At 50.5% G+C, this 26,593-nt stretch overlaps 1 protein-coding gene across 6 annotated transcripts in view; it reads right to left on the reverse strand.

The window, feature by feature from the left end:
* SH3PXD2A (SH3 and PX domains 2A) overlaps window positions 1-26,593 on the reverse strand; it is a 249,274-nt gene that overhangs the window by 117,510 nt on the left and 105,171 nt on the right. For all 6 annotated transcript variants that reach the window (XM_061403339.1, XM_061403342.1, XM_061403337.1 and 3 more), the window contains one exon: window positions 5,808-5,884. In XM_061403339.1, the coding sequence (XP_061259323.1) occupies window positions 5,808-5,884 (77 nt within the window). The remainder of the gene's footprint in view (window positions 1-5,807; window positions 5,885-26,593) is intronic.

A 26,593-nucleotide genomic window follows, 5' to 3' on the forward strand; every position in this document is an offset into this window, starting at 1 on the left:
AATAGCCCATGGGGTCGCAAAGAGTCGGACACGACTGAGCGACCACAGTTTTACTTTCGCTGGTGGTCCAGTGGTTAACAATCTGACTTGTAATGCAAGGGACAGAGGTTCGATCCCTGGTCCTGGAACTAAGATCCCACTTGCCTCAGAACAACTAAGCCTGTGTGCCACAATTAGAGAGTCTGTGTATGACAACAAAAGGTTCTGAATGATACAACGAGGATTCTGCATGCTGCAACTAAGGCCTGACACACCAAATAAATAAATAAAAAATTCAAAATAGTGAACTTTAGTTATACTACTGTCTTCATTATCATTATCCATTAGGTGAGAGCAGTGAGGCATACTGGAAAGAACAAGAGTCAGGAGACTTCAGTTCTAGGTCCAATTCCGCTATTATGTACTGCTACATGACCTTGAGCAGCTCACCTCACCTCTCTGGTTGTTGCTCCTTTTAGGATAAAATAGACTAGCTTTACAATTTCAAACTGAGCTCACGGAACACATGTTGGATGAGATAAAATGAGTTCTGTGGGCACATGTGAAATGGTGCCTTGTAGATCCCTCTCTAGGTCTTGGTGGGCAACGTGTTTATCAGCACAGCAAAGGCAAGAGAGCTGCAGAGCTGTGTTCAGGCCAGTAGTTATGATAATAATGACGTCCTGGGAGACAGACTCATGTAATCATCACATTAAGAGATGGGTATGACTACGACTCCAATTTTACAGAAAAAGAAACTAAAGCACAGAGAGGTTAAAACATTTCTCAAGGCCACACAGCTACCAAGTAGCAAGATTTTGAATTAGGTGCTCTGAGTCCAGAGCCTATGCTCTGTCTCATCTGCAACTCTGTACCGCCTTCGGCATCGCCCACAGGTTGCTGATGGTGGAGCTGGTTTTCCAAACAATCCCTATTAACAGCCGGTGGAACACAGCTAGGCAAATCCAGGCTACAGACTTTCTGAAGTTTCTTCCAGCTTTAACAGTCATTGACTCTAGGGCTTTAAACGGCACCATGATCAGTGAACTCAGTGTCTAACCTACCACAAACCTGGTCTTTGCAAGTACAGCAGTGGCACAGGAAGGAGGCCCCAGGCAGACTCGGCTCAGACCCTGTGCTTCCAAATGACCCCCCTCCAAGAAGCCCACCATTCTGGGTAACGTCTGTCTACCCTAGAACAAAGCAACGAAAAAAAAGCAAAGTTCCGCATTTGTCAAAGCAACTGGGGGAGCCCTGCTCTTTCCACAGGATCAAACACTCTCCTATTTTTAGCAGCATCGTTTTGGCTTCTAATCAATGGAAATCTTATAGGTAAAAACCCAGGAACTCTTGATTGGGGCCGGGGAGGGGGGCTGGGGTCCCACCCATTTTGCCCCCACTCCCACCCCTGGGGCTGCTTCTAACCTGCTCAGATTATTCCTCTTAGATCAGCATCTCGGAAGCTGGGAGTTCACCGAACTTGCATAAATCAGAGTATTTCAAACGCATGAGTTCTCTTTTTGAAGGATCTAAGCAGCAAATTCTTTTGAAATGGAAATAGTGCTTAATTCGCAATTGCTGTTTAAGCCATTTCACAAGTGATCCTATTAAATTGGGGCCTCAGGAACATGTCACCCTCCTTGGAGGCTTCCTCTGCCTGTGTGTGATCTCTGCATCTTGTTGTCAGATACTGGCTGGACTCCCTCATGCTGGTTAGTGAAGACACAAAGACAGCAGATGGGGCCTTCGAGGGGCTCTTGCTCTGAAGAAGATGGACACACAGAAATTACCCGCTACAGAGGGTGGGTGTGCAGTGCAGAGCCTGCACGGAGTACTCAGGGTGGTCAGCTTTCCCTGGGGAGTGGGAGGCTTCTGGGAGGGGGGCCTGGGAGCTGAAAGCATGCCTAGGAAAGAGGCCAGCACAGACCAAGGGGTGGAGGAGACCTAGGGGAGTCTGGCTAGCTACGGATGGCTGCGCTTCTGCGGACTGGGCTGCAAGGCAGGGGGCCCATGGAACCAACCACAGAGGACCTGGCTGAGCCACTCAGCGGTTCTTCTGGGCAATGAGGCTCCTCAGAAGACCTCTCAGTGGAAAATGGACACTATCAGCTTGATCCCAGGCTGGAAATGTTTGTGTTTTTTTTTTCCCTGGGTCTGTCTGGACCAGAGGAGATGAAGAGATGCTGCCAGCTGGGTTTCCTCCGAGCACCAGACCTCTCAGAAGGCATGAATGCGTCAGTCCTGGCTCTGCCTCAGTCTCCCCCCATCAGCAACACTTCTAGCCCAGGCCTGCCTTAGCATAAGGGACACAGGAAAAAAGTAACTCTCCCGGTGTCTAGGACTGAGCTCGCCAGGTGCTGCTTTTGAGAAGACTGTTTCTGTTGCAACATGAATCTTTTTCTTTATTAACACCAGAGATAATGATGGGCCATGGTGGGAAACTCTCACAGTGGGAAGGGGAATGGCTGGAGCTAAGAACCTCCAAGTAATAGCCTCAGTTTTTGAATCTGGGAAGTGGGGCTGAAAATGAATGTGTCTGGGAAATGCAGAGGGTTGGGAGGGGGGCGTTTTCTTTACCCCAACAGGGCTGATTGCCTTGTTGGGCTTGGAGTCCTTCCCTCAGTCAAATTCCAGCCAAGCTCTCATCCCTCCAACAAAGGAAGTCCTTGATTCTGAAACCAAGTTGATGGTGGACCGCAGGATAATAGAAGGGAACTCAACTTTTGGGGTAACAAAAAATTCTAGTTGCATCCACCAGGAAATGGAGGCTTGTATAAACAGTGATACATGGCAGAGGGTGGGCTGACTATTCTCAAACACTCTTTCTCACTGTCCACCCCTTGGGATATTTATTTTATCCCATAGACAAACACTGCAAACATGTATTTCACACACAGGAATGGGGTACATGGAGTCATTTATGGGCTAGATTGTTCATCTGAGCCCCCAAAGTATAGCTCACGCTTGTTAGTGAGATGAAAGTCTTCAAATTGTTGAGGCCACAGAACCATTAAATATTAACCGCATAACCATTCTGCCCATTAAATTAATTTATGGGGTAACAGAAAAGCCTTTGGAACCCCTCTTGATAGACAGCGGCCCTCAAGAGCCACATAAAACAATCAGCTGACTGGCGCTTGGTAAATTTTCCGTGACGTTCATCCAATCTGCTTCATATATGTTTAAAATTAACACTGAGATCTGGGCTGTGAAACTGCCATCAGGTGGAGGTGCTGGCTGGCCAGCGAAGGCAGGGAGCCCTAAGTCTAGGGGAGATGGTCAGACTTTCCATATCTGAGTCCTGGCAGAGGAGCTGGCTATGCCGTGCACAAAGCCAGCTTCACAATCTTGGGCACATTTGAATCCCCAGCAAATCCCAGACTTGGAGCCCATGCTCTCTAGCAGGTCCAAGGAAGATTCTGGCCAGCCAAGCAGAGCTGCCTAGGCAGGTAGTGGAAATCAAACTCTAGAGGTTCTGAGTAGCATGTCCAAGGACAGGTGGAAGCAAGACAGGGCTGGCCGTGGAGTGGACCGCACATGGCCCTGACTGTGCGGCCGGCTTGGGGGGCGCAGTGATGCCAAGTGAAAGGCTGGACCCTGAGTGGCACAGACCAGACGACTGCGTGGCAGGGCTGTGACCTGTGAAGCTGGAAGGCAGTGACCACGGACTGCAGCTGGACTTATCACTAATGATCATTCCAAGGTCATTCCAAGGTCTCAGACAATCGGACCACAGATCCCAGCTTTCAAGTTCAGCAGAATTAAAGGTCACTTCTGCACTGCCCCACCCCCCTCTGCCATTCTCAGAGTAAATGACCGTCTCCAAGCCGCCTGGCGGCCTGGTGAACCCGTGACATTGCTCTTGTTGCCTGGCTCTGAGCAGTTCACATCTATGCTAATTAGGTTAGGGGGCCCCCTCTCCTCTTGCAGACCCCACTTAATGGTTTCCTAGCCAGCAGTAGCACCACTGGGGCCCCAGAGTCCTCATCCTGACTTAGGAGTCCTGTTCAAAGCCTGATCCCAGGAGATAAGATGTTATCACTTTCTTGCTCCAGACAACCCAGGAGACGGCATTTCCATGGAGCCCAACTGCAAATGCCCCGGGCTCCACCGGCTCAGGGAGGCCGAGGCTGATGTAAACCATAGGTCCCAGTGGCAAAAGGCTTCCTCCTGCCCTGTGCCCTTCCTCAAATAGCTCTGCCCATTTGTTTAACTGCTTGAGACAGGAATAAAGAGAAATAAACACGCAGGCTGCAGCCATCAATTTAACTGGAATTGGCGATTGCCCTTAAAAGAGAAAAATGGATATTGATCTGAAGAAGAGAAACTTCTAGCTTAAGGAAATTCATCAACAGGGCATCCTTTTACCTTAAAGGCAGAAAAAGTGACTGAGCATAATTTGCACAGTCACAAAATTCAAACTTAGGATAAGGAAGAATATTTGGGAGTGCTTGCTTCTCCGTCCTCTTGGGAACACAGTTACATAATTGAGCAACTAGGTTCTTATTTAAATATTTTATTATTGACAAGTACTCCAAATTACAAAATATTTATGCAGAAAGGAGCCTTATGGTAACAACTCCATGTAGGGACAGAACATTTCAGAAGTTACAAACGCTGTGAGATACATTCTCCTGCTCAACCCCTTCATGAACCCCGTGAGACAGTTATTTTTACCCCCCATCTTACAGATCAGGAAACGAGCTCAGAGAGGTATAGCAACTTGCCAGGGTCACACAGCTAGTCAGTGGGGCACTGGGATTCAACCCCAGCTCTTCTCACTCTAATACCAGCACTCACAACAAAACATTATCCTCCACTTGATTCTCCTCAAGATTCTTGAGTCAGACTCCACAATAGTTTTCACTTAACTAGGAAATTCCATCTCCATTAAAAGCCAGTAGTGCCCCGTGATAACACTGAATTGTTTGGGTGTTGTAATAATAATAACAAAAAGCCAGCATCCATCAAATGCTTCCTCTGTGCGGACACTCTGCACGGCTGCCTTGCGCCTGTCCGGTCACTGCATCCTCACGGCTACACTCTGCGAGGTACCAGTCTCCTTGCCATTGGACAAGTGTGGAAACTGAGGCTCCGGGAAGTTCAGTAAGTTGCCCGAGTTCACACAGCCAGCAGGCATTCAAACCCAGGTGGTCTGGCCATCTAGAGGTCATGTTCCAAGGCCACCGAACTGGCAGCCTCGCGTCCTCACTGCAGGGGTCCCAGGCTCTGGACAAAGTAGAAAGACAAACGGGTTCTGCTTCATGACCCTGCGGTCACTGCCTGTCTGTTTTGGGGCTTTGGCTGTTCTAATGTACGTACGTACGTGTGTGTGTGTCTGTGTGGTGAGTTTTTTCATCTATAAACATGTGTACATGAGCGTCTGTATTTACCAAGACTTCTGTGTATAAACAAATGTGCATTTCAGATGATACTGAACCCGAGACTGATTCCAAAATGTCCCAAAGAGAATTCAAAGAAAGAGTTCTCCTGTATCCAGCAAGATGCCACACACGAAATCCTTTCAGCGGAGGTCCCTGCACAGAGCCCCCAAGCTGGTGGAAGTGATTTAAAGGAGTGTTTTGTAAACACAGACGTATCCTGAAAGGAGTAGAGCCCATAGCCCTTGCGCCCCAGAGGCAGTCTAGTCCTGGGGTGACCCCTCCCTGAGGGACACCCACACCCACCCCTCTGGCCAGGAAACACCGGGCCTCAGGGTGCACTTGCTAAACTGCAGCAGAGAGTTTTGAATGGACAACCCTCTTTTTTAGATGCACAGAATCTCTGGCAGGTGGACCACCCCTCCCCAGCCTCAGACGCCCTCTTACCCGGCAGTACTCATCGATGGGTTTCAGCCTCTTCACAGCTACATCCCGGATGTGGCTCCTCCGGAAGAGGATTTTGCCTGGAAGAAGAGAAGCTCATGAGCGGGGTGATTCTGGGTGAAGCTGCCATAGGAACCTGGAACCCCACGTTCCCTCTCCCTCAGCTTCTCAGCATCTTAGCTGGCCACCAAACGCCCCCACCTCCGCCCGCTGCCAAGGAAACAAGAGAGGAGTGGTCACCTCTCCCTGGGGGCAGGAGACGCCCCAGGCTGAGGGTCCAGGACCTCTGGGGCAGGTGAGGAGCCCCAGAGGCTGCCATCTTGACCAAATCACCTTGTCTGGGTCTAATGGCAGGATCCATGCCCCAACATGGGTGCGGCTCTCCAGTGACCTCACGAATAAATACAAAGGGTGGCCCAACCCACACGCTATGCTTTGTTTTCAGGCCCATCCCTCCTTGAGAAATCTGCCTTCGTTCCTGCCAGCTGGGCAGGAATTCCTATTCTTAGCTTAGGTGGGTGGCTATTTCCAGGGCAGGCACAGGCCAGTACAAGGAAGAGCGGCTACCCCAGCCCAATGGACCCCTCAGCTGGGCTGGTAGATCCCTCTACAAGTATGGGCAAGGCTTCTGGGAAATGCCAGCTCCCAAACCTTCTCTATTGGTTACACTTAGAATCCGAACTCCTGGGTCTGATGCGTAGTGGCCATCAATGTCCAGGTCAGTGCCTCCTTTTTAGAAGACTTCCTTGATTGCCGAGCTGAGAGTAATTACCCTTTTTCCAGAACACCTACACATTTTGTCTAGTCCTAAGACACACACCACATTCTGCCGTGTACTGCTGACATTCGTGAGCCCCTCTACCAGGGGCCTGTCTGACTCATCTTAGGGCCCGAAGAGCCCAGCATGTGGTGAGGGGCTCACCTCATGGCTTTAACAGGCATCTGTTGTCCCAAGACCACCCAGTTCCCCTCTGGAGAGCCTCCTTCCTCCATTTCTAACCGTGTGGTTCAAGTGGAGCTGACAACACCCCCGTCAGCAATGGTAGGCATGTGACCCAGTCTAGCTACCCAGAGTCACAGTGATTGGCTCAGAGACGGGCAAGAGGACAGGATCTGGACCAACGAGGGTCGGCCCTGAGACCTCTGCTGGTGCCCTCTTCCTCCCAGTGTTTGCTCCCACGCTTGCTAAGCTGGCAGGATGAAGGCCTGGAGCTCCTAGTGACCATCTCTATCCTTGCCAGAGATGGAAACAAACCAAGAGAAAGGATCTGAGCCTGGGACAGAGCTGGTGCTCAATAATTTTTCCTTTTCTTTCCTCTTTTTCTCGGCTGTACCATGTGTCTTATGGGGTCTTTGTTCTCCAACCAAGGATTGAACCTGTGCCCTCAGCAGTGAAAGCGTGGAGTCCCAGCCACTGGACTACCAGAGAATTCCTTCAGCAAATGTTTCCTGAATGACTGAAAAGCAGAGCCAAGAGATGGTGAAGGGCAGACCCATTTGACATCATTTGAGCTGCTGGATATAGCTGTTCCTGAACCCAGGGTCTACCTGGGACTTTTCCCTTATATAAAATAATACAATTTTTTAACATTGAAACTTGTTGGAGATGCGTTTTAATCACTTGCATCTCATTTAGGAGTCCTAAATGAGATGATTCCCATTGAGTGAACAAATAAATAGACTGCAGGTTAAGATACTTAAGCTTCCTCTACTGTTATCCTTTGGTCACTAAGTTGGGTCTGACTCTTGTGCGACCTCATGGACTGCAGCCCACCAGGCTTCTCTGTCCATGGGACTTCCCAAGCAAGAACACTGCAGTAGTTGTCATTTCCTCCTCCAGGGGAATCTTCTCGACCCAGGGATCGAACCCACACCTCCTGCTTGGTAGGCAAATTCTTTACCACTGAGTCACCAAGCATGAGCCTTGTGTTGGTCTAGGTTGTCTCCCCAGAAGTGGACCCAGAGATGAGGAAGTGAGTGCAAGTTGTTTGGGAATTGATCTTGGGAATTAAGGCAGGTCAGGCAAGGAAGTGTCACCCTGCCAGTTAATCACCCGATGGCGGCAGCTCAGGTCTGTTGAGGAACTTGAGGCGCGTGTAGAACGCACTACAGAGGTATCCTCGACGAGGGCGAGGAGACTGGGGTGTTCACCGCCAACGCCCTGCTTGTCTGAGCTTCTGAGAGCACTGCTTCACAGGCGCTCCTGGCTGAGGATGTTCCCATGGCTAGGACAAAGCTCCCAGTTGTCCCCGTGAGCAGACTCTGGCAGGCAGAGTGGGATGGAAAGGGGCACTGGGGGCCCTGGAAGCAGCTGCTACAGTGCTCCCTGACTTCCCTGTCACCACAGGTACTGGTCACCAGCCCTTTTCCAGCCAGACTGCCGAGTACCTAACTCATTAAATCGCGTGTGACTTCTTGCTCATTTGTGTCCCTCACCCCTCCACGCTCAGCGTCAACCGGAGGCCCTGCAGCGGCTGCTTCCTCCTCTTTCACCACACCTGCACTGAGCACAAGCCTCTGCATACAGCAGGCGTCCAATAGGCCCTTGTTGATCCAAGCACCTCCCTCCCTCTCTCAGATACTCCCTCAAGCTCCCCTTCCTCCCTTTCTCATGGAAGCCTGGTAGAGGGGCCGCGTCCCAGGCAGAGAGGTGACACTGTGCAGACTGGACGGTGTCATCAAGATGAATGGGCTCCTCCATGTGCTCCTTTTGAAAGGAGATAAAATGTGATTTATCAAGACATGAGAGGCGACCGTCTTTCCTCGGGAGAAGATGTCACAGAGTTGGTATTCCTGGCCTCTTTGTCTCCTCCCCTTTTTTTAGCTGCCTGTCGATCTGTTGCCTGAGGGCCATAGGAAGTACACGTGTGCAGCCAGAGGGGATGGTGTGTGAGATAAACGTGCGGTGGGAGGAGACCCGCTCTCCAGACCTATGAAATGACAGGCGGCCCTGGGCAGGGTTCTGGGCCTTCTACCCGAGCCGGTTAGCTGTCAGGAGCTGGAGGCCACCCAGGCTCAGTGACACCAGCAGCCCAACGGTATCCCACAAGAACCTGGAGCACTTGCAGGGAGGTAGAGCACCTGGAGGGGCGGGGACCGGAGTTGGGGGCGGGCTGGCCCCCAGACCTGGCTCTGTCCTGTGCTTCTTTCAAAGGGGGAAAAAGTAACTGATCCACCCTCCAAAACTAGCACTCCTGCTCTTTCTCATCCTATCGCAGGACAAAAAAGAGCAGAGAGATGGGGAGACAAACTAGGTCCCTCTTCTGGACCTCCATCTCAGGGCTGGCCAAGCCTATGACTGGGTTTGGTATTCCTGAGATATACAGATACAGATACAGATATAGACATAGATACATCAGATAGGACCTGATCCAGTTGCTGAGACAGAACTAGCAAAAAAAAATTAATAGTTAAGGGACAGTTAAGGCCTCCAGACATGCAGAAATATAGAAGAGAGGGCTGGGGTAGCCGAAACAGGGAGGGGGCTGGGAGGGCTCCTCACCCTACCTTGCCCCTCAAGCCCACGCTCTGCAGTCATGCCTCCAGGCTGGACACCTCCCATCTCCCTCCCAAAGCTTGTGGGTCTGTTGCTCAGGTATAAAGTCAGAGGAGAATTTCTGTACAAGCTATTTCCCAGTTGAGTTTTTGGACTCCCAACAGGGCTTCCCTCCTTCTCACTGAAATCCTGACTGGAGCACTGTCTTCTTTTCTTGGGGCCTTGGCACAGGCTGCCGGGAGTCGGGGAGGGGAGGGGGAGGGAGGGCAGATCTGGAAGGGACTCTACGGTCTTGACTTCTCTGTTAGGAATCCAAACCACACTTGGAAGGCCAAACCGGTGACCATATTAAAAGGGAGAGAAAGAGAAAGGAGGAGGAGGAACATCCCCATTAAGGAAGTCGGGTTCACGGGGCATTAAAGGCCTCTTGTAAATGTAATTCAGCCCGTTTACGGCAAGGCCAGGAGAGGCCCCTGCCAGAGCCTTCAAAGCCAGGCAGATGCAGCCCCAGAAATATGATAAGCATCGTAAGGAAGATTACACTCAGGACCTGAGACAGACCTCAGGATTAACTCATTCCTGAAAGCAGAGAAGAGACCTGTTGAGCCCAATAGGGCCTGAGCCTGTGAGCCGAGGCCCCTCTTCCTGCCACTCTGGGCTGGGCTGAAAGGTTGAGGGGCACTCAGCTGGAGTCCTGGGCTCAAGTCGTGCCCGAGCGGCAGGCTGGCTGTGTGCACAGGCCCCTCCACACCAGGGCCTGTGCATTCTCATCTGGAGACTGAAGGGCCGGGTCTTGGTGGCTGCTCCCTTCACAGTCCTAAGATGCATGTTGGGGTGGGGTCGTTGAGGGGTCAGAGGAGGAGTGAGGGATAATAGGAGCTAGGTGGTTACTCCTGCCAGGCACAGGCTAAGAGTTTCCCATTGGGTTCTTTGACCTAATCCTCACCACTTTAATTTATTTTTAAATTTTTCTTGTAAGTTTTTTTTTTTTAAGTCTTTATTGAATCTGTTACAATATTGTTTCTGTTTTATGTTGGGTTTTTTTTTTTGTTTGTTTGTTTTTTGACTGTGAGGAATATGGGATCTTAGCTGCCTGACCAGGGATCGAACCCATACCTGCTGCATTGAAAGATGAAGTCTGAACCACTGGACCACCAGGGGAGTCCCTGTACCACGACTTTATTAAAGCAACTGCTTTTTCTATCCCCACTCTGCCCAGGAGGCAATGGTGGCTCAGAGAGGTTGAAGAACATGTCCTAAGTCACACAGCTATTAAGTGGCTGAGTTGGGATTTCAACCTGGGGTTTTGGAGCTAAGATAGAGCGAGAGAGAAGGCAACAAATCTCCAAAGAATTCCTTGGGCTCAGATCATGTAAGGCGGTGAGAGCCACTGAGGATGTTCTTGCGTGTGTGATGGGAATGTGATTCACATCTCCTCCACGCCAGGTGCTGGGCTGGCGATCTGGGGAGCAGCTGCCTTGGGGGCTGAGTGGGAATGAAGCAAGCAATGAAACAAGCACCGATTGTGGAGGATGCCCTGCGCTACAGGAGTCTCTGCTGATCAGACACAGGTGAATGAGTGAGTGGGTAAGAGTGAGCAAGGGAATGAGCAAAAGGACCAACAGACCAACGAGGCAGGGAAGGAGAGGTGACCCTAGTGGACTTGGGGAGGAAGAGCTCCCCGAAATGGCAAACCTCCCTGTCCTTTAAGGAGCCCTTAATGCCCCACCCCCATCCCCAGCCTGGCTGAGCAGGTGCCAGCCCAGTGGGAACAGGGGGATGCTCACCCTCATAAGCAGGAGGGCATCACATGGGGGAGGCTGGCTCTGCCTGACCCCCCACCCCCCTGCAATCTGGCCTGACCTTCTCACCATGAGTGTCCACTCTGGGCAGGGACACACAGGTGGGCATTGACTCAGGAGGTCCCTGCATTTAGGTGGCAGAGTGTTTCTCCCCCCCACACAGGATACCAGGCACTTAATGAAGCATCTTAGTGGCACGTGAGGGGTCTTGGTAGTTGGCATTTGCTTTTAAAGAATTAATTATTTCAAGGAGAGAGATGAGGACATGGCTCCTTCTCACTGGTCGGGAGAAGTGCTTAAAGAAAGGACTGAAACTTCTGAGAGCTGTTAACCCCAAGTTCCTCCTTGTGAAGTGTGGTAACTATAGGGATTCCTTGAGCAGGAGTTGGGGGTTCAGGCACATAGGAAGAGCAGAAACACCAGACATGGTACCCATTGTGGGGGATCCCCCACCCCAGCCATGCGGAGCCTGCGGGAAAACTCCATGAACCAGGCACGTGTTCTGACAAATGGGCAAGTACCCACTGCACGGGGGTAATGAGAGGGTACTGGCTACAGGGGAAATAGGAGAGGGCTGGCCTCATGTGGTCTGTCCAGGCTGATCTATTCTTGGCAGCCTCTCCTCTTCAAAATCCACAGCATATATGCATGCACGAATATATCCTCATATAACTCCCTCTTCCTTGCTATTTTTGTCATCTGAAATGCCATCCATCTACCCATCCCTCCTTCCAATCATCCATCCATCCATCACTGTCTTGATGGAGAGCCTGCTCCACTGATAACAGATGGGGGAGGCCCTGCTCTCAAGGTGTTTAGCTTCTAGGAGGGGAGGGGATGTGTATGGAAGGGATATAGTCTCTGATTTCCATGGAGACTGAGGAGGAGAAGAGCCAGCCACACAAAGCTCCAGGGCAAGAGGGCTCAGACAGAGGCAGACACAGAGCAAAGATGGAAGATGGAAAAGAGGCCATGAAGAGTCTTACAAGCCACAGAAAGGAGTCCGGTTTTCTTCTAAGTGCCATTGGGCCTGCTGACCCAAATCCCTCCCTATATAAGGCTCAATTTCTATCATCTAAGGTCTTCTCCAGGAAGCCTTCCTTGAATGCCTGCCTCGCCCTCCTTTACCAGCCTCCTGGACCACTGGCAGTCACCCCACTCTTGCCCTCCCCTCCTGCTGTCATGGGGAATTTGCGAGGGAACTACCCTCCTCAGGGGACCCCCTCACCTTCCCAGGGGTCCCTGATGCACAGGCCAGCTCCCCGCAGCCACCCTGCCCTCCGAGGACACAGGTGCTCCCAACCCTCTCTCTTCAGTGCAACCCAGAGAACTGGGGCATCAGAGGGACTTGCTTAAATTAGAGGGAGACCACAGGAGGCCCCAAGGTTCACAGACCACAGGACACAGAGTCCTCGTTTTCCATGAACATCACTCCTGCCTGTCTAATTGGATCTGAGGACAAAAAGGAAAGGAGAGTGACTCCGGCTCCCAGGGCTGCCAAAGCAAATGACCACAAACAACAGAAATGTGTTCTATCCCAGTTCTGAGGCCAGAAGTCTGAAATCAAAGTGTCAGCAGGGCTGCGCTCCCCTTGAAGGCTCTAGAGAACAATCCTTCTTCGACTCTCCCAGCTTCTGGGGCCCTAGGTGTTCCTTGGTTTGCAGCAGCATCACTCCAGTCTGTGCCTCAGCCTATGTCTCAAACCTCCCTCTGCCTTTCTCTTGTAAGGACACCTGTCTTTTGGTTTCAGTTCAGTTCAGTTCAGTCGCTCAGTTGTGCCCGACTCTTTGCGACCCCATGAATCGCAGCACGCCAGACCTCCCTGTCCATCACCAACTCCTGGAGTCTACCCAAACCCGTGTCCATCGAGTCGGTGATGCCATGCAGCCATCTCATTCTCTGTCATCCCCTTCTCCTCCTGCCCCCAATCCTTCCCAGCATTAGGGTCTTTTCCAATGAGTCAACTCTTCGCATGAGGTGGCCAAAGTATTGGAGTTTCAGCTTCAACATCAGTCCTTCCAATGAACACCCAGGACTTATCTCCTTTAGGATTTAGTGCCCATCTTAAATTCAGGATGACCTCATGTCAGGATCCTCAATTTAATTAATGGGTCTGCAAAGACCCATTTCCCAACTAAGGTCATGTTCACAGGTTCCAGGGGTTAGGAAGTGGACATATCTTTTGAGAGCTACTCTTCAACCCACTTACAAGGCTTATGGGAGAGTCCACAGGGCTGACCAGACACTTTAGAGAGTCTTGATCCCTACTTGGATTGTAATCATCCTGAGGTCAGGCATGACTTTCTCTACTCCCTTTAGCCCTGGCAATACTTGGCATGGAGCTGGGTGTAATGAATGTGGGTGTTGCCTGATACCCTTAGGAGGGATGGGGCAGTGTCTGGAGAGAGGGGGTCAAGGGTCTCTGGAACCTAAAATGGGAGAGACAAACTGCTAGTATCTGCAAGCTAAGTGAATGGGGGACAGGGGTCCTCTCTGGCTCTGTGGGCTGGTGTGGTACCCTGGGGAGAAGCGACAAATTTCCCAAAGCAATTAGAGGAAAGAAGATGTGAGGGTTACTAGAGGGACTCCCCACCCTAACCAAAATGCCATGTATGAACGTTTGTGCCCCTCAAAATTCATGTTGAAACCCTAATGCCCACCGTGATGGTAATTAGGAGGCAGGGCCTGTGGGAGGTGACGAGGTCATGAGGGTGGAGCGTTCATGAACAGGATTAGTGCCCTTACAAAGAGGGCCCTGCAGAGCTAGCCCTTCTGACATGTGAGATGCAGAGAGAAGTCTGCAGCCTGGAAGAGGGCCCTCACCTGACCATGCTGGAACCCTGATCTCAGACTTCCGGCCTCTAGAACTATGAGAAATCAATTTCTGTTGTTTACAAGCCACCCAGGCTGTGGTATTTTGTGATAACAGCCTGAACAGATAAGACAGGGTGACGAGGCACAGGCAATGCCTATGGAGAGGAAAAGGGAATAATTAATCTTCTACTCCCCCAGCTCTCTGCAGGCTCACGACCTGGCGTGGGTCCTTGGGTGAAGTGGGTCAGGCCAGAAAACGAACCCTGTGTCCGACAGCCCAGCTTGGGTGCCTTGCACGGCTGTGGTGCTGACAGACTGATGAAGACAGACGCTCTTAAATAAAAAGCCTTGGGCGGAGGAGGACCAAGAGAACCTAATGCCTGAACCTGCTCAGGGCTCTTCCTTCACCACGAAAAACAACAAAAAACACCCTTCCTTCATTTTCATGCCTTCAATTTCAAAGGGGCTAATACTACTAACCCCCAACTCCAGGAGTAACCCCAGCGGGCAGGGACCCAGACTGCTCTAGGGAGAATCAGCCTGGGACTTCATTAATCATTCAGACCTGAGTACAAAGAGGCATCAGCTTTTCACTGGACAACAGGGTCTGGTTAGGGGAGAGAACACAGAGGCTCTGAAGGAAGGGAACACAACACGTGGAGGGGAAGAGAATGGAGAAACAAGGTCAGCCTTTGCCGGCTCCCCAGGTTTCTGCAAGCTGATCCTGCCCTCGATGCTCAGCTGTTTGCTGACTGCAGCGGAAAGGCAGGCCCCTGCTTGTCTCTCCAGAGCTGCCCCTGAAGCCTGTATGCTGTCTCTGACCTGCTGCAGTCTGGGGACAGCTGGCCACCGGCTCACACCTGCTCTCAGCCTCTGATGTGGCCGAGACGACAGCCCCACTCTCTGCGGCCTTCTGCCTGGCTCAGTCTGCACTCTGCCCCCAAGCCTGCTTCTTACATGCTACACCTGGCCTTGCTTGCCCTTGACCCAGACCAGTAGAGACAAAAGGCCCTGTGGGCTGGGGGAAGGCTGGGGGGAAGCCCAGATGCTGAGGCCGGAAGCAGTAAGCACACACAAGTTCTGCAAGGACCTGGTCCCACTGAGGAAGGTCCACAGCCCAGGGAATCCTGACTCCATGCCCTGAGTTCTGGCTCCCACGAATCTTTTTCTTCTAAATTCATGCCAAGATCCCACCTTGGCTTAAAGTCTAGCATGGTAAGCATTTGTGGGTTTTGGCTGTCAGAATTTGTGCCTGTTTTCTTTGGAGGAATAACTTCTCCTTCATTCTCAGTCTGTGTGATTTTAGGAAGGCTCATCCTACCCTAAACTCCTGGAGTTACCAATTAGTATAGTCCAGCCACGGATGGGCATGTGACCCAAGTTGGTCGAGTGAGAATCAGAATGGGACTTTGGTAGAACCACCAGAAAGAGAAGTGCTCCTTCTACAGGGGCTGCTAACTCATCAACTGTAAGTCCCAAATCGCTAGGAAGCATCTTTGCACTTCCCCATCACCATTTGGGGAAAGCCTGAGAATGAAGTCACCAGAGAAGAAAGCAAAGCTGAGAGCTAGAGACCCAGCCATGCCTGAAGCCACTACCCCTGAGGTTTTCAGTTAGGTGAGTCAATAAACTTCCACTTTTTTCTTAAACCAGATGGAGATGGGTCTAGTCCTTGTCACCAGGAGGCTCCTTTTTTAGGTGGGTCCAAAAGTTCATGTCAGTTTTTCTGTAACATTTTATGAAAAAACCTCCATGAATTTTTGGCCAACCCAATACATCTAGTTCATTACATCATTTCAATACATCTAGCTCACACAACATTTACTGTTGTGTGATATGAGACAAGTCATAACCTAATTGAATCTCAGTCTCCTCAAACTGCAAAAGGGCACAGTAATGTCTAACTCAAAGGATTATCATGAGGAACCAATGAACAAGTGTATTAAAGCATTTAACGTGGAGCCCAGCCCATAATAAATGTTGAACGAATGGGATCTCTTAGGAGCCGACAAGTCCAGGTCAAGTAGGTGTGGGGTGGGGCGGGGCGGGGCGGGGCTAGGCACCACCTGGCCCGCCCACCTCCTCACTGGGCACGTGGGGTCCGGCGCTGCAGCGTTCCTTGTGCACCCTTCCACCTGGTTTCCCCACCCAAGGCCGAACGCTAACTCCCTTCAGCCTGTAGAACCTTTCCTGATTCAAACCCTGCCCCCTAAACACACCGTGTTTCCCCCATGGCTCCCGTTTCTCCTCTTCCTCCATCCACTCGATTCAAAGAGCAGAGCGTGACACAATGGGGGCAGGATTACTCACTCCATCCGCCCGCCTTGGGCACTCTGGGATGACTCACACAGGTGCGGCTGCCCCTCAGCACTCTCCGCCCCCGGTTCCACACACTCAGGGAAACAGAGTTACAAACTCCACTGGGGTTTTGTCACCAAGAAAAACCTTAACCCTCCTGCAGCCGCAGCACACTTACAGTAAGAACCGGCACGCCGAGGAGGGAACAGCCATCTCCCAAGTTCTGGCTTGGAGGCGCCCACTTCCAGTGCAGTCCAGGCTGAAGGGAACAAAATCACTCCTCCACCCTCAGTGGGGCTGGGGGCGGGGGGTGGTTTCTGGGTGTCTGTCAGAAAGCAAGCCCCAAGTCCTGGAGGATCAGAGGTTTTAACCTGACTTTACTGAACCAAATGGAATTGAAGGTTTTTTGAATAGTTTTATAGAGTTATGGGACCAGAACACTTTCTTCTTTATCTTCTATAAGAAAGCGCTTTTTGGGAAGGGAAATGTAAGGGTTGCAAAGAGTTGGACACGACTGAAGCGACTTAGTAGGCACATATAATATACATACAGCAAAGTGCATATGCATGTATAAAACTCAATGAATTTCACAAACTGAGCCCCCCAGTGTAACCAGAACCTAGGCCAAGAAATGGAGAACAACTTCATGGCACAGGAACAGATTTCAAGTGGGGGTTTTTTGGTACTTCGGGGCTGGCATGGATGTTAGACCTCTGGACTAACAGGGTGGGTCATATCTGTTGCAGAGAGGGGACACTAACACATTTATTGATTTTAGTGATATTTAATTTTATTTTAAAATACATGCTTTATCATTTAATTCAAGCTGCAACAAATTTAAATGCACAGTGAATGTAGATCCCTGATATGAGGGAAGTGTGAAATGTGAACGTTTGATTTGTTAATTGGCGTTAATTAGACAAGGAATAAATTACCTACAAGCTTAGCTATGGGAAGAACAGCGGAGATAGAAACAAAGCCTTTGAATTTGCTGACTTGTTCTCCCTTGAGTTGGAGAATACCCAGGGTAGTCTTTAGCCCTGACATAGGCTGGAGATATTTCATGAGCTATAAGGTCTTATTTTATTTATTTATTTGACAGCGCCAGGTCTTAATTGTGGCATATGGGATCTTTAGCTGGTGGCATGCGGGTTCAGGCTCCCTGCATTGGGAGCTCGGAGTTTTAACCACTGGACTGCCAGGGAAGTCCCTGTAAGAACTTAGTTTAGAGAAGCCCAGGTCTTATGAATTGCCTGTAAGGTAGCCGGCATCTCAGGATTTCCGACAGATATCAGCTCAGAGAAGGATGTTTGTCCCAATGGCGCCATGGATTGGCAGAGAATGTGGGCTGCCCCAGCTTGACTCTGGGAGGAGAGGGAACATTGCAAGGTGGCCCTGAGCCTCAGGGAAGGAAGAGGTTTTGTACTAAATATAATAGCATTTAAAGTGGCCACACTGAGGACAAATGTCACTTGGGTACCACTGAGGTTCCTCAGAGTGCAGGCTATGGCCTCATTCAGAGCTGAGCTTGGACAGGGCTGAACGCACCCTGGCAGGTACTTGGTAAACCATGTAATACTTACTCCAATGGTGGGACAGGTGGCAAAGGCCGAGGGCACTGGCCTTCCCAGCCACGCATGGTCACACTAGTCTGGTTTCACCTTTCAGCTGTATTTTTCTATTCTTGGTCTAGTGGAAACATTAAGAGAAACTAAAAATCTAGGACTGTTGAACTGCCAGCAGCAGGATCAGGGTGTGGGTTGTAGAGCTGAGAGGCCCAAGGTCTTTAAAATGTCTGTGTCCCACGCACCTTCAGCTGCCTGAACATCGGGGTTCTCATTTGGCAAGTGGGATCACAGGGCTGGGATGTGGATTGGAAACAGCACTTGGGGCAAACACAGCGCATGGTGCTGGGCATACGCGAGGAGCGATATAAGACACCTGCTGTTACAGAGAAGGACGAGGATGAAGCGTGACGCTTGGCCAATGGTCCCTAATCATAAGTCTGCCTGATTTCCAATTCCACCCCCATCCCACCCCCGCTCCTAGTACTTTTTTCCACCCAGAAGCCCAAATATTTTTTTAAATGAAATCTTTCCTGGGACTTCCCTGGTGCTCCAGTGGTTAGGACACCACCCTTAACACTGCCAAAAGTGGGGGCTCAATCCCTGGTCGGGGAACTAAGACCCTGCATGTGGCTTCCCAGCACACTGAGAATAAAATCTAAACTCCTCACTGCAATGGGCAGGATCTGACTCATGCCTCTCTCTCCATCTCACCTCCCCAGGCCAGCACCAGGCATGTGGGGATTTAATTAGCACCACAAACACATCCAGAGCCTTCTCACCTCGGGCCTGAATGCCTGCCATTCCCTCTCCTGGGACAATTCCCGCTGCCCTTTGCATGGCGAACGCCTTCTATCCTTTGGGTCACCTCATTTCGAGGCCTTGGCAGACCACTCTGCCTCCCTCTCCCAGGGCTTGATTGATTCTCTCCTAGATTTCACTGAGATTTGTAGTGATCTTGCCTCTCTACTTGCCTCTCTCAGTGAGATCCTATATGGGGTCTCCTTAAGGCCCAGCAGAAGGACAGGCAGGCAGTGGCCCTTGGTTGACATTTGCTGCTGCATAAGTGTGAGTGTGTGTGTTGACACACCTTTGCTCCAGACTGTCTCTTATTTTTACCCACACACACACACACACACACACACTAGTATACATAGCTCACCCCACACACACTGGGGCCTGCTGGACCAGACCGGGGCCACAGCAGGGACAGACTCACCCTCCAGGATGCAGACAGAGTGGGGCCAGAGAGTGTGGTTAGCTCAGAGCCCAGCATCGGGGCCAGGCGGTCCCCCACTCCGTGTGGGTGTGGGTGCGGCGGGCGTGGTGGGCATGGCTCAGCACCCTCCCTCTGGGAGCCCAGGAATAAAGGGCCCTATTCAGCCCTGGCAGTCGCAGCTCCTCCCTGCCAGGGGAGGCTGCCCTCAGGAAAGGGGACGGTGGGACGCTGGGCAGTGCTTCCCGGCAAGCTCTCCCTGTGGCATGGCCCACAGCAGGGACAGAGGGTTTAGGGGGGAGCAGGCAGTCAGGGATCCAGGGCCTCTGGGGCTTGAAGAGACAGAGCAGAAAGGCCCAGCCAGATGAGGAGGCTGTGGGGCAGGCCAGGGCAGTCCTGGTTCAGCGGGCAGTGCTGAAAGGCCTGGTTCACTGTCGATGCTCTGAAGTAGAGGAAAATCCCCAGGATGTGGAGGTCCATTGGATAATTGCCCCATAACCACAAGCCTGGCTGTGCCAGCCAGAGGGGTTCTTGTCTGGCATTCTGGAGTGGACACTGTTCCCAAAGCCGGCTTTTCTTGAGCTCTGGCTCTGTTGGTAGAACTGAGCCCAGACAATCAACTCTCTTCAGCAACCTCCTACCAATATCTTCCTGGATTCTAATCACCTCCTGCAATGGAGGTGAGGATGATATAAACAATAGCTCACATTCACTGAGTAGTTGGTGTGTACAAAGCACTGTGCTGGGTACTTTATATTTATTCTCTTATTTGATCTTCACATCAACCTATGATCTAGGTAACTGGGTCCCATCTTACAGGTAGGTAAACTGAAGGTCAGCAAAGTTGAGTGACCTGCCCAAGGTCACACAGCCAGTAAACGGCAGAGCTGGAACTGGATGTGTCATGGTCTCTCTTTGGCAGTCTGAAAGTTCCTGGCCTCTTAATTCTTTAGCTGTGTTCCTTCTTTTCTGTGCATGTTTCCCCAGGTGGTACATCCCAACCCTACTCCACCCCATAAACATGGTCAGGATGTATCATTCACTCACTCCCTAATCATTCAGCTTTCCCCGATGTGTGTGTTGACTGCGGGCTGGGACGTGATGGGGAACAGTATGCACAGCACGGGGCCCCTCCCCTCCAGAGAACAGGGTCTGGGTGGGTACTGTGCCGCAGAGCAATCAGTTATGATGGGGACATACAAGAGGGAGACAGGCCTGAAAGGCGATAGGAATGCACCAGGTTAAGGGTAGGGAAAAGAATGTTCCAGGAGGATGGGAGAATGTGAGCAAAGGGCCAGAGATAAAAGAAACCAGCTAGGGTGAGTTCAATGTGGCTGGCAGAGTGAGAGAAAAAGAGTGTATGTGTGAATGTGTGTGTGTGTGTGTGTGTGTGTGTCTGTGTCTGTGTATAAGTGTGTTGGGAGGTTATGAGATGTGGTACTTGAACAGACAATGGTAACAGGGGCTCAATCACATGGACCACACAGCAGAGGAGAGCCACTGACTTTATACATTGCAGAAACACACGTTCCTGAACTCTTATGGCCACAGACCACAGATTACTCCTGGGAAGACACAGTCCCCTTAGACCCTTCCGAAGCCCTTCTCCCTCAAGTTTGAACCCTGAGGGGGACACACTTGTCTGGCACGCATAGCACAAGCTCAAACCTGTGTTCTCACCAGTATCTGCACCTACCACAATCCAAATGGATCCTGGGGGGTAAAACCAGGAGATCCTGGAGGTCACTGTGCCCAGCTCCCTCACTTTCTGAGATCTAGGCTGAGCACAAAGAGGGCCATGTCTTGCTTGACTTCGCAGAGCAAGTTAGCAGCCAGGCTGGGACTCGGCAGGACTTGGGCTGGCAGCCTGGTTCCAGGGTGGAATTTGTAGCGTCTGCACTTAAAATTTACATTCCCCAGAGTCCCCAGCTCAGCTGTTTTTCTTACTTCCAATTTTTACCCCAATCCTAACCCAACAACAAGAGCTGCCACCATTGACACCATCTCACAGAACTGAGGACTCAAAGGAGCGTGTGGCAGTCTGCCTTCAAGGTGGTCCCCAGTGGCTCTGGCCTCCTGGTCCTCACGCCTTGTATCGCCCCCTCCCACAGTGAATAGGGCCAAGCTGTGGGGCCAATAGGACACTTTGGAAATGATGGTGTGACTCCCAAGACTAGGTTAGAAAAGGCACTGTGGCTTCCTTCTTGATCTTGCTCTGGGGTCACTCACACTGTGAAAAGACAGCCGTTGAGTCGTAAGGACACTCAAGCAGAGGTGCGCCTGGGAAGGGACCGAGGCCTCCTGCCAACAGCCAGCACCAGTCTGCAGGCCACCAGTCTGCAGTCTGAAGTGAGCCACCTTGCCAGTGGATCCTCCGGCCCCAGTCAAGCCTTCAGATGACATCTTGACTAAAAACGTCATGAGAGAGCCCAGGTCAAAACCATACACCTAAGCCATTTCTGAATCCCTGGCCTTAGAAACTGTGTGAGATAATAAATGTTTATTGTTTTATGCTGCTAAATTTGGGGGAGTTATATTTGTTATGCAGCAGTAGGTTACTGATACAGGGCCTGGCACTACTTTTGAGAGAATGAGAGTCCCTGGGTTACCTGAATCAGAGATATTAGGGGTATTGACTATAAATGCAGATTCCTGGGGTTTAGCCAGACCCTCTGAATTAGAGAGAGGGGTAAAAGTCTGCATTTTAAATAAACACCCTCCCCGTCCGCCCCCTCCCCACCCACCACACACACAAGTGAATCTCATGTACCTTTTAGGCTTAGACGCACTGAGCTAATCTAACTTACTTTACAGATCTAAAGAGGCTCAAAGAGCTGGTCACTTAATCTTTGTCACATAAGTAAGTTGAGGCAGGCTTGTGTTGAGAATTAACACTGGATTTCTGGTTTGGTGTTTTTTCTACTTATTTCCTCCTTTGTCCATTCCATTTTGCTTTTTTTGAGAAGTGTAGGCTTTGTTTCTTTTTCTTTTATCTATGTTAAAAACACTCACAAAGCAAAATTGAAAGCCACTCAATGGAGTCCGATTCTTTGTGACATTCTATGCAGTTCTATACATTCTACAGAATTCTACACAGTCCATGGAATTCTCCAGGCCAGAATACTGGAGTGGGCAGCCGCTCCCTTCTGGGGATCTTTCCAACCCAGGGAAGATCTGAAGAAACTGAAGCTCAGAGGTATCTTCTGACTTTCCCCAAGTCACATAGTCCTGGAGCTAAAGCCAGATCTGACTCCAGGCACTGTTACTTTGCTTCAGTGAATGCGCCTGGTCACAAAAAAAGATTTAGCAGAAGACGGGTACCAGGGCAGCAAACAACGAGGGCATTTCTAGAGCCCAGAAAGAGAAACGAGGCCCCAGCAACAAGTCTGAAGTATCCCAAGAGACATCAAGCAGACGAACAGGGCTTGCTCACTTCCAGGCCACCGTGATTTGTGACTGTCTACTGCTGGGCAGCGTTTGTGCCTCCAGATATTTGGGGGCAGCATTATTTATAGGCCATGTTTCTATTTATAGTTTCATTGAATTCTGCTCACCCTAGCTAGATTCCGCTCCCCCACCCCCAGAAAGGAGAGGATAAGAACTCTTTTACCAGTTGTGTCAGGGCAAAGGTGAAGGTCAAAGCCTTGGCTGTGTGTGCAGCCTTTCAGCAGGAGCTCTTCATGGGGAAGCATTCAAGACAAGGGGGCTTTCTACGCTTTCTAGAGGAAATGGGGGTTGGGGGGAGGACACAAAGCTGGCCTTATACAGAGACAGCCGCATTCTGCCAACACAGTAGGATTTGAGGTGGGCCTAGAAGACCTCTATTCCTCTAAAATGTTTTTTCCCTTTGCATGATATTTCACCGTTAGGCACTTGTTCTTTTGGTCTTAATGGCTATTAGATGACAAAATGTTGAGACTGTGTGTGAGAAAACCTAGACAGTATCAAGTCCAGTAATTTCACAGGTGGAGAAATTCGGGCTTACAGAGGGGCTACGACCTGTCCTCGTGGCGGGGGGGGGTGGGATCTGAATGAATAAGACGTGGTTTCTGCTCTTCAAAAACTTCAGTTTTCAAAATCCCCATGACCAAGGAAGAAGGAACTGAAGTTCAGAGGTATTTTCCGACTTGCCCTAAGTCACACACCGCTGGGACTAAAGCCAGGTCTGATTCCTTTCTGAATAAAGGGACATCCATTACCATACACAGGAAACCATCTCAATGTTGGAAGAGCCGTCAGGCACAGCACAAGAAACTGTGGACAGCAAAGCAGGCTCAGAATTTCTCTCTAACCCAGTTTTATGAATGAACAAGTCAAACCAAGTGACATTTCCTAAGGTTCTATTTGGTGCTCCAAATGAAAACTTCCTGGTTTCAGGGTTACATAGAAAAATAAAGATAAAGTGGGATTTCTTTCTTATTTTTAGTCCCCTGTTGAACCATGGTTTGGAAAATAGTTATCTGTGACGATTGTCACTACATGGTTCCTTTATACATTGATGTTTACAAAGCCAGCTGGCAGAAGTCATTCCTTCTGGGTACTATGCATGCAATTCCAGCATCGAACACTAGGTGGCTTGTTGAAGTTGGGTAGGTTAAATGAAAAGGGACAAAGTGTTATCTAGAGAAGACCTTTACTGTCGGAACACTTTATCAAAAGGACAACACTGATCAACCTCTAACTGACATAATTTAAAAAGCCCATAATATGAAACTTGAAACAAAATCTAAAGAAATGCAAACACTCTGGTGTGGGTGGCATACCTTTTCTAGCCAATGAGCCTTCATCTGCAAAGTGTGGTTGTTGTCATTGAAAGAGATGAATATAAGCACATGAAACCCTTTGCACAGTCTGACAAAAATAAGTACTTAATAAAGAGTAGCTATAATCCTTAAATAGAAATCTCTCAGTTACAACTGTTAATTCTGTTAAAAGTTCTAAACCTACACATAGTTCCTCAGAAAGCTGTCTGCAACTTTTCTCCTGTAGCCAATTAGTATCCCTGGGCTACTGGGCTCACATGTGAACTCCTTCTGCAACATGCCTTACTATTTAGAGAGAAGAGCTCTGCCCACTACAGAGATCTTACTTAAGCCATCTTCATCAATTACCAACTATTAAAGTTGTAAATTCATCTTTCAGATCAGAAACAAGAAGCTGAGAGTAAAAAAACTTGCCAATCAGAGAAGGCACCAAATTACCAGTCACTCTTCTGGCTTGTTTTGAAATTTAGGTCTGCAATAAATGCTTTATAAAGAAGAGCAAAAGATACTCCTTTAGAATCTCAGTTTATTGTATTTTATTATTTTTTTGTCTTTACCTTTTTGCTGGAGACTCCTTAAAAGAGACTCAAGCCTTTTCCCCTCCTAACAGTACAACACGACGGTACATGTAGACTCTAGATACCATGTTATCATCAAAACCACCAGTGAACGGTTCCTAGGCTAGTCTCTCCCATCTCCCATCTCCAGAGAGACTTTTGAAACAAAAACCTTAGCAATCACCTTGGCCCCAAAGTTCACCCCATCTTTGAAGGGAGGGGAGAGTGTTCCGACTTACTGACAACGAAGTGTGGCTGGGGCTTGAGCACCCTTCTGGTTAGGCTGGTGATGGGTGGGGAAGAGGGCTGTGCCGTGACATACACCCCCAACCAACAGGGACCCAGAAAACAGGCAGGCAATTCAGGTATGTATAGGGATTTGAGATCGATGAACCAGCCCTCACAGGTGTGATGCCTTGTCTCCCATGCACCTCTACTTTAGATCAGAAATTGACTTACCAACACAGGGCCAGTGGTTTATATTATGTGAATGGCCTGAATGTAACCAAACACCCAGGAAGTGCTGAAGACAATCAGCCAGTCTAAGGAAGGGCTCCACTGGACCTTAAAACAGTGCTTCTCCAGCTTTCCTACACATACAAATACCCTGTGCATCTCATTAGAATGCAGACTGTAACTTCGTGGGTCTGGCATGGAGCCAAGACTCTGCATATCTAACGAGCTCTCCGATGAAGCTTCGCTGCTGATCTGCCAGCTACATTTTGAACAGCAAACCTTGAAATGCACAGACCGCCTGTAAGACCTCACTCTTGGAAAGGAGCTGAGAGAGACAGCTCAGCCTTTTGTGTTGAGCCCCCCGAACTAGGACTCACCAAGTCACCATCAAGTATTGAGTGCTGGCTGTGTGCTTCATGGATAACATTTCATCTGATACTCTCAACAGCCCTGGGGGAATTTAACAGATGAAGGTCACCAGGGAGGTGCAGAGATGCAGCATAAGGCTAGCCCTGGATCACAGGCTAGGCTGTGGAGAGGTTGAAGTGAGGCCTCCAGTGCTGACTGACATGCAACACGCACCAGCTCCATCATGGAAAAAGCACAGTTTTGGACAACAAGCACCCAGGTGTAAACCCAGAGGCGTTTGAGCCCAAAGCTGGTGTTTGGAACCACGACGCTCTGGGGCTGGCAGAGCTGAGGAGTCACACAGTATATCCTTTAGCAATGCAGCTTTGGAAATTCTCCCTGAGATCTGCCCCTTCGTCCTCATTAAGGGGAAATCCAGCCCCTGGGCTCCAGCCTGGGGAGAAATAGAAGCGTGGCCCTTCTCCCTCCCTCCCTTCCCCTGAAGTGTAGACAGAGACTAGTGCTGCCAGCCCCGTGCCCACCCCTTGCAGTGCCCTCGCTTCCTCCTAAGCTTTCTGAAGGTGCATTCAAGTGAACAGACTCCACCTTCAGGCCATGCCAGTCCCTCAGGCCCACTGTGGTCTGGAGGCTGGGCTGTCTGGCATCCTGGGGCCCCCACGGTGGACACCAGTCCTTGCAGCTTGGAGGTGAAGGGGGAGGGGTGCTCTCAGGGCCCACAGCTCGGAGCAGGCGGCCCCTGGATGAATGGGGCATCAGTTCCTATGGGCCTGGGGCGTCTCCAAGAGCTAGCTCAGTTCTCACCAGGGAAGAGCTCTGGCTCAGGGCTCTGTCCTTGGGCTGGGTCCAGTTGGGGTGACCTTGAGCAAGCAGTGGAGGGGTCAGCCCAGGGACACCATGGAGATCTGCCACCAGCACCCTTACCTCCTAAGAAGGGGGGCCCTGAGCTCCCTCTCAATGGGCCTCAGTGTTCTTCCTGCACCATCACTACCCCGCCACCCCTCCTAACCCCTGGGCCCAGAAGCCAGAGCGCCTAATGCCTGGAGGCTCCTGGGGAGAGAGGCTGGTGGTGGGACTCCCCAGCACAAAGCATCTTTCATACGTGCCAGAGGCTTCAGCTAGCTCAGAGAGTGGGGGAAGCTTCCTTTCACCCCAGGGTGAAGTCCAAGGCCCACGGTGGGGGAAAGGTCCTGGGAAAACTGGGTCTGCATCTCGGGCTGGGCTGCCCCCAATACAACCTGCATGTCATCAGCCGTTCTCAATCCCTCCCTTACCCTCAGCTCTAGTCCATCAGCGAGGCCTCCTGGCTGTTCCTCTGAAATACACCTCAGGCCTTCTTCCCTCCACGCCATTGCCCAGCCCGGGCCAAGCCAGCCTCCTCTCTTGCTGGCCCCATCCAGCCTCCATGGGTCTCCCCACCCCACGCTCGCTCCTTTTCCCTTCTAGTCTATCCCAG

This window comes from Bos javanicus, chromosome 26, assembly GCF_032452875.1.
Source record: "Bos javanicus breed banteng chromosome 26, ARS-OSU_banteng_1.0, whole genome shotgun sequence".
NCBI lineage: Eukaryota > Metazoa > Chordata > Mammalia > Artiodactyla > Bovidae > Bos > Bos javanicus.